Raw genomic sequence first — 8344 nt, 5'->3', positions numbered from 1 at the left:
GATACTGTGCTCGCTCCTTGTCTCCTACCTCCTATCCTCTGCCCTGGGAGTACAAAGAGCTAGCCTGGGAGGAAGGAGCTGGGTCCACTGCTAAGTGGCTGTGTATCCGAGGGCAAGTCACTGCCCACTCTGGGCCTTAGGGACTTCTTTCCTTCCTCTGTCTTCCTTGAGCCCTTGCAGCATGGAGAGGACTGGAAAGGGCATGGGAAAGTGGGGGACCACTGCCATCTTTGCCCTCCTGATGAGCAGGTCCAGGAAGGGAAGGCTTCCATCTGGATTTTATATTCCAACCTATGCAAGAAGGGGTGGCTGGATGGGGAAGGGCAGTTCAGAAGAAAGCCTCAACTCTGGGGTTGGGCATGGTGACTCACACCTGTAATCCCAGCACTTTGGGAGGCTGAGGCAGGCAGATCACTTGAAGTCAGGAGTTCAGGACCAGGCTGACCAACGTGGTGAAACCCCATCTCTACTAAAAATACAGAAATTACCCAGGCGTGGTGGTGCATGCCTATAATCCCAGCTACTTGGGAGGCTGAGGCATGAGAATTACTCGAACCTGGGAGGTGGAGGTTGCAATGAGCCAAGATCACACTGCTGCACTCCAGCCTGGACAACAGAGCAAAAAAAAAAAAAAAAAAAAAGCCTCAACTCTGGAACTCTGGGTCTACAGCAGGTTTCCTTCAACTTCACAGGCATCTAGCCTCAGCCATACCACTGCTGGCCCCCAGGGAAGATCTCCTCAGCACCCATGCCAGGGTCTCGAAGAAATCCTACTTAATAGAGAAGCCAGTACAGGGTAAGTACAACCTCACCCTCCACCCTGATCATGCCTTCATTCCTTGCCCTTGCCCTGAGTTCAAAATGCGGAATATCTGGGCAGGACTGGAGAGTGAGAGGTTCTGATTCTCTCTCCCTCTCTCATCCTGCAGACAGGAAGTAATCCCCTCCCTTCCAGCTCCCCAGTCCCTTTGATGAGCCAAGGCAGGAGGATTATTCCTAAGCTCCTGACTCTGACCCGGTCACAATTTGTGGCTTTCTACTCAGAATTCCCCAGTGTACCCCTCTCCCCACTACTCTGGCAGAGCAGTTGGCTTCTCCATCTCTCTCTGACACCAGCCCCCATCTTCCTCTAGCACCACTAGCTGGACAGTCAGGCCAGAGGGACTGGGGAAGAACCTGGGACATTCAAAGGCCTACTGTGGACCACAATCCTTGACCACCCCCAGGGCTGGGAATGGGGAAGCAGAAGATACCTGTTCTAAGCAGGTAGGGAAGGAGTGTGGTTGAAAGAGCCAGAATCAGGAGCTGACATCTTGGAGGCCCCTCTGCTAGGGATGGGGGAATACCTCTGCACCTCTTCCCCCAAATCTGGAGACCTAAGTCCACTGAGTGACAAGAAATGAAAATATATCCTTGAAGATTTTAAGACAAAAGAGCATAATCTGGGTGTGGAGGGATGGGGAGGAAAGCTCTCCTGGCAGGACAGAGGGTCATTTCTGGCCAGTTCCTTTCCAGCCTGGACTGGGGCCTCAACCTGTCCCTGGGCTATAGGACTGTGCCCCAGAAAGACTGGGAGAGGAGTCACAGGTGTGTCTGGGGGAGGGGCAGGTAGCACATGTTCCCAGCAGAACCAGCCCAGCAGTTCTGTCAAGCAGGCCCCAGCACTGACGCACACTTGGGCACCCTTCCGGATCAATGCACACCCACCCCCATCCTGCCAGCTACAGGGATGGGGAGGGGACAAAATCTGAGCTTCTGGCAGTGCTGGGTAGGAAGAAACAAGTTCTTTAGGAAACCTTCCCCAGAAGTGGGGGTTGTTGGCACCTTCTCTTTCTCCCCAGGTCCTTTCATTTGATTCCGAAGGAGACAGAGTTGGGGAGAAGCGGGGTGTGGAGAACGCTGAACCTGCTCTGGGGATTCTGTGTTTGCACAAAGAGTGGCAGGGGGTGACTGGAGGTCTGGGCAACTGGAAAGAATTGTGCTTGTTTTTTTTTTTCTTTAAAATATGGTCTCCCTATGTTGCCCAGCCTGGTCTTGAACTCCTGGGCCCAAGCCATCCTCCTGCCTCAGCCTCCCAAAGTGTTGGGATTACAGGTATGAGCCACCATGCCCGGCCTTGTGCTTAGTTTTTACTGCTCCTACCCAGAAGATTAAGAGGATCTAAGTGTTCTGTGTTATCAGACATAGCTGGCCCTGGTGCTGGTGAGTAGGGGCACTGAAGCCCTTGCAATGTTAACATTTTATTCCTACAATCACCACAAATATTGGGGGCTTATGTCTTCCCCCTTCTATCTTGGAGGCTGGAGGGTGTATGTCCAGCAGTCCTCTCTGCCACCAAGCACAAACAGCTACTACTTCTGCCCCTCTCATAAGAAGAGCTATCATTCCCAGAGCTGGAAAACTCATGGCTTAGTCACCAGGGCCAGGCTGGCTCAATCTAGCCCAGGCCTTCCCAGCACCAGCCGCTACCATCATGCCAGTGAGCCAGGCAGCAGGATTGAGTACACAGAGGTGACTTAAGGCCAGGGAGGAATTACTTTCCATTCTTACCACCTCCTACAAGGAAGAAAAAAATCAAACCAACCTAAGACTGGGGAAGTGGGGAAGATGGGAACAGAATGGCTCTTCGAGGATTTACCTACATAGACTTAGGTGTCACCAAGGTCAAGAACCTAGGAACAGCTCAGACTAGCAAAATTTGAAGTTAAATCTGCAAGGAGCTGTTGATGTAAGGGACAAGTAAGACCCAGAGGATGAGGGGAGGGGTGTTAAATCAGAGAAAAAGGAAGTGATCCCACCCAAAAAACTACAGAGATCAGGCAATAGCTTGAGGGGTTTTCAACTCCCCCCTATAATTTTCACGAGCCATCCCATAACACACAATCTAATTTTTATAAGTGCTTGCTTTGCAAATTCAGCTTCAAGATAAATCTCCCTCCCCCTGCACCACAACCCCAAATAGAAATCTTGAATTGTCTCTGGGACAAGATAAGGAGAGGAAAATGCCCCAGACCAAGGTAAGAGCTACAGTTATCAGTCTTTAATAACTTACAGGCAAATGCTAAAAAACAGTTAATAACAATAATACAGAGGACATACACGGCTTATAAAAAGGGTCATGGATCTACAAATGTGGGAAGGGGTTCTTGGCACTTTCACAAACACAAAAATAAAAACTATGTGACTGGTATCCCTAGAAAAGCAGCTTGGGGAGACTCCCCAGTTGGGGGACAGAGGAGGGGGAGATAGTTCTTTCATCCCAAACACATTCTCCAAGCCACTTTCCATCCCCCACCACCCAAAACGCATCCAATTAAAAAGCCAGAGAAGAAAAACAAGAAACAGGGTCGAGGTAGAGTCACAGTTTACATTTACGTCTCCACAGTCCTGCAGCGCCCACTTCTCCAGAGAGGATGAGAGAGAGATGTGCAAAGACATCCCATCTCCCATCCCCACCCTAATGTGGCGCCAAAACAGGACCCCCCATTCTCCTCTCTCCTTCACTGAGGTGGACAGGTCCTGCACCCCAGTCTGACTGAGAGGTCACAGGCTGGCCCCACCCTGCTGTCCAAGTGTGCAGACCCCTACCAGGTGGGGGGAAAAGGAGGGGGGCTCGGGTCACCGTCTCTTCTTGCCACCCCGAGCTGCCTTCTTCCTCTTGAGAATCATCTCATAGAGGCGCTCCAGGCCCTGCTGCAGACCCAGACCGTCCACAGCGCTGCAGCCTTGCACATGAGTGAGAGTGGCGGCTGCGAGCTCTCGGACTGCCAGCCTCTTCTCCACCTCAGCAGCGCTCAGTGCCCCGGGCTGGTCCTGCTTGTTGGCCAGCACCAGCACTGGCACGCCCTGGTTGTCAGAGGCCCGGCTGATTCGGTGCAACTCCACCTTGGCCTCCTCCAGCCGCTCGGCCTCCGCAGCGTCCACCACAAACACCAGCCCGTCTGTCCGGCGGGTGTAAGAGCGCCACAGTGGTCGCAGCTTCTCCTGCCCCCCGACGTCCCACACTTGGAAGGTGATGCCACGCGATCCCCCGAGGGGCACCCGGATCTTCTCGGTGTTGAAGCCTTTGGTGGGGACACTCTGGACAAACTCCTTGAACTTGAGGCGGTAAAGGAGGGAGGTCTTCCCCGCAGAGTCCAGCCCAATGACCACGACATGCAGGGCTTGGAAGTGGGGCAAGAAGGAGGAGGCAGTGGGCGCCATCTCAGTCAAGTGGTTCCCCATAGTGAACTAAGGCGCCTAGTAGAGGCAGGGAGGCCTTGAAATTGAAGGTTCCAGGGAGCACAGCTGGGTTATCTGAACCAATAAAAGGTCATGGGACAAAAAGGAGACGTTTAATATACACACAAGATCTGCAACTTCATGATCCCTTCCTAAATCAGCTGCCCATCCTTCCTTTTTAAAATTCCTTTCCTTTTTTTTTTTTTTAAGGTATAACAGAGGTGTTTCCCCACTCCCTGGGGGGTCGTGAGGGGGGCGATGGGACCTAAAGAGACTTCCAGGTCCTGGGCCACTCAAGTGGGGGGTGAGGGCTCGATCCTACAGCCTCTTCTCAGAGCTTCTGGCGCCATCCCCCAGGCAAGATCCCCGCGGGAAGGGGGAAGTCGGCAGTGCCCCAAACTAAGAGTTAGGGTGCAGACGCTGAGACCGGAGATTGAGTGCGGCTCCCACCCGCCCTCAGCAGCCCCAAGCTGTTGACACAGTGCCCTTCCTTACTCTGCGACCCCCGGCCCACCGCCCCACGACACTCCCCTGGCCGCCAGTCCTCGTCCGATAGCGGACCCCAGCTCCAGCGGCCCCGCAGCGGCGCCGCCTCAGCACGGTCTGCAGTGTCCGTTTACCTCTCGTGAGCCGCGCTCTCCTCGTACCTTTCCCGGTCCAACACCGCAGCCGCCCCGCGAAACCCCTGCGGGTACCCAGCGCACCTCCACCGCTGCCTCTGCAGAGCCTGCCTAGGGTTCGGCCTTAAAAACCCGCGTGTGACGTCACAAGGCGCAGACCAACCAGCGGCGGCGGGGCGGAGCGTGGAGCTACAAGCGCTGCATCCCCCACCACACGCGGAGGGACGCTTGCTCAATCCGTGGCTACTCTATTTGACCTTTTCTACCACATTCTAATATTTGGAATTAAACCTGGAATTAATCTGGACCGGAGGGTGGGAGGGGCGAAAGGAACGTGGCTGGCAACGTTTGACTCGGGAGGAAAGATATGAATACCCTAATATTCGCACTACCATCGCATCCCCCTCCATTAGGCAGAGATACCACCCCACATGGACACTCCTTCGGCCAAAGGATCTACTCGGAGAGGCTGACAAGCCTTTCTCCTTTATCTTTCATAATTCAATTGTCAAACCTGTGTGAACCTAGAGCCCCATAAAACAGCTGCTTCATAGTGGTAAGCCCATTATCTACAATAGCCTGTTAGGGACTGTTGTCTGCCTTTTACAGATAAAAGGGTTGAATGACTTTATCTAAGGTTACACTCAACAGTATGTTTAGGCGCAGTGGCTCATACCTGTAAACTCAGCACTTTGGGAGGCTGAGGCAGGCAGATCACATGAGCTCAGGAGTTCCAGACCAGCCTGGACAACAGGGTGAAACCCCGTCAGTAATAAAAAGACAAAAATTAGCCGGGCGTGGTGGCGGGTGCCTGTAATCCCAGCTACTCAGGAGGCTGAGGCAGGAGAATCGCTTGAACCCGCTGGTGGAGGTTGCAGTGAGCTGAGATCGTGCCACTGCATGCCAGCCTGGGTGAGAGAGCGAGACTCTGTCTCGAAACAAAACAAAACAAAACAAAAAACAGTGTGTTTATTGGGCCGGGCACAGTGGCTCACACCTGTAATACCAGTACTTTGGGAGGACGAGGTGGGCGGATCACCTGAGGTCAGGAGTTCCAGACCAGCCTGGCCAACATGGTGAAACCCCATCCCTACTAAAAATACAAAAATTAGCCGGGTGTGGTGGCGGGCGCCTGTAATTCCAGCTACTGGGGAGGCTGAGGCAGGAGAATCGCTTGAACCCAGGAGGCGGAGGTTGCAGTGAGCTGAGATCATGCCATTGCACTCCAGCCTGGGCAACAGAGCAAGACTCCGTCTCAAAAAAAAAAACAAAAACAAAAACAGTGTATTTATTGACCTCATTCATACTGTGTGCTCTGAATGAGACAAAGAGATGGTAGAGAAATAGAGAATGTCTCGGCTGTAGAACCAGGCCTCAGAGGGCTTAAGACTTAAGACTGGCAGTGACAGAATGAGACAGCACATGTATTGGGTCTTTGTAAATCATGAGATAGCACTTGTAGGATTTCAGAGGAGAGACAGAATGTGTCAACTGGAAGCTTCTGGAAAGGTTTATAGACTTTCTTTAGCCCTATCTAGGACTGGTTAGGAGGGGCACAGGAATGAGTGGGGTCTCCCCAGCCACTGCAGCCTGCTAGAGTCTGGGCAGCCCTGAAAGGAAGGAGATGCCACAAAGGGGCAGTGTGACCAAAAGGACAACAGGGATTAGGCGGGGGAGGGGAGAGGGCAAATCAAAGAAGAATGAAATTGTAGATTGTAACTTTATGTATTCATGTATTTATTTCTTTTTGAGACGGAGTCTTGCTCTGTTGCCCAGGTTGGAGTGCAATGGTGTGATCTCGGCTCACTGCAACCTCCGCCTCCCAGGTTCTAGCAATTCTCCTGCCTCAGCCTCCCGAGTAGCTGGTATTATAGGCATGTGCCACCACGCCCAGCTAATTTTGTACTTTTAGTAGAGATGGGATTTCTCCACGTTGGTCAGGCTGGTCTCAAACTCCTGACCTCAGGTGATCCGCTTGCGTTGGCCTCCCAAAGTGTTGGGATTACAGGCGTGAGCCACTGCACGTGGCCAGTTATAACTGTAATATTCCTATTTTTGCCTGGAGGTTGGATTATTTTATTTATTGTGTAATTCAGTATTAACCTTTTTAAGGGCTATATGTGAGAGGGATTGGAAAAAGGAGAAGGGAAGTCATTGCCAGACAGCAGGGCCCAGCCTTTTCCTGCCCACCCGCCTCAATCAAGTGCTGATAAATAAGCTTCCCATCTGTTTGTCACCAGCATGCCTTGCCACCTCCTTCTTCCCCCCTCCACTACAAAACCAGCCACCTGGTTTCCCCAGCAATGCAGGGAGCCTCCCCAAATCCCTAAAGACCTCAGGAAATTAGTCTAAGACCTTAGGAAATTAGTTTGTTACACCCCAAGTTGGAGGGTGACAGGTTGCAGCAGCAGCAGCTAATGTACAGGAGACAGAGCTGAGCATGGTGAAGTTAGGAGAGGGGAAGACCGGAACAGGCCCAGCAGTTGAGAACCACTGCACTGTTGAGTGGCCACTGCATGCTAGGCTCTGGTCTAGGAACTTTGCTTACTTTTCCTTTTTTAATACACAAGTCAAGCCCATGAAGTAAGTATGGTTAGTCTAAAAAGAAGAAGCTGAAGCACAGAAAGGTTAGGTAATTTGTTGAAGGTCGTCCAGCTAGAAACTGGCCAAACATGGCTTTGAACAAATTTGCAATGGCTATGAGACTGAAAACACACAGAAACTGAAAACACACAAGTTATCTTGTTTCTTCCACAATCTTTGAAGATTTCTTTAACATGTAAAGAAATGAATACCCTAATATTTGCTTCTTTGAAGCTTCTTTAACATGGCTCCTATAATATATCTTGGGACTCACACCCAAGATATAAATTGTCACTTATCTGATAAAGGAAATGAAACTGACAATCCTACCCCACCCTTCCGTCTTTCATGTTTGCCAGAGAAGGTGTTAATGAACAAATGGGAAGGCGAAGGTGGGGCTGGGGAGGGGTAAAGAAAGGGGCCCAGCTCGTCCAGGCATCACTAAGCTATGGGCCTACACTAATCCCTGCAGAGAACATCTGAACATTTGTACATTAAGCAATCATTATTTTTTGAACGATACAGAGATTAGCATGGCCCCTGTGCAAGGATAACATGCAAATTCATGAAGCATTCCATATTTTATTTTTTTCAAAATTAAAATACAAATGCTTTTTTTTTTTTTTTTTACAGACAAGGTCTCACTCTGTCACCCAGGCTGGAGTGCAGTGGCGAGACCATAGCTTGCTGCAGCCTTGAACTCTTTGGCTCAAGAGATCCTCCGCCTCAGACTCCTGAGCAGCTGGGATTACAGGCGCGTGCCACCACATGTGGCTAGAGAACTACTTTAGATTAGTGGAAGAGTGTGCAGGAGAACCTTTCAAAGAGGTGACGCTGAGCCAAAGTTTAAGTGACACTGAGTCAGATAAGCATCATTCTTCCTCAGAGTTGTCTCCTCCACCAGACTAAGTGATCAAGGG

At 51.2% G+C, this 8344-nt stretch overlaps 1 protein-coding gene and 1 pseudogene across 2 annotated transcripts; one reads left to right on the top strand and one right to left on the bottom strand.

Annotated features, from left to right (window-relative positions):
* Window positions 1-2823: 2823 nt before the first annotated feature.
* Window positions 2824-4941, bottom strand: ARL4D (ADP ribosylation factor like GTPase 4D). 2 transcript variants are annotated; one of them, NM_001194080.2, is given in 2 exon segments: window positions 2824-4296; window positions 4842-4933. In NM_001194080.2, a coding segment is annotated over 1 exon segment (606 nt). In that variant the 5' UTR covers window positions 4225-4296; window positions 4842-4933; the 3' UTR covers window positions 2824-3618.
* A 2968-nt stretch (window positions 4942-7909) lies between these two features.
* LOC114673253 (U6 spliceosomal RNA) lies at window positions 7910-8009 on the top strand (annotated as a pseudogene).
* Window positions 8010-8344: the final 335 nt, after the last annotated feature.

This window comes from Macaca mulatta, chromosome 16, assembly GCF_049350105.2.
Source record: "Macaca mulatta isolate MMU2019108-1 chromosome 16, T2T-MMU8v2.0, whole genome shotgun sequence".
Lineage (NCBI taxonomy): Eukaryota > Metazoa > Chordata > Mammalia > Primates > Cercopithecidae > Macaca > Macaca mulatta.
Note: the sequence above shows the minus strand (reverse complement) of the source record. Positions and strands in the feature narration are given on the sequence as shown.

Coding starts and splice junctions, on each gene's coding strand:
- ARL4D (XM_015119722.3), bottom strand. CDS start 4,224: ATGGGGAACCACTTGACTGAGATGGCGCCCACTGCCTCCTCCTTCTTG.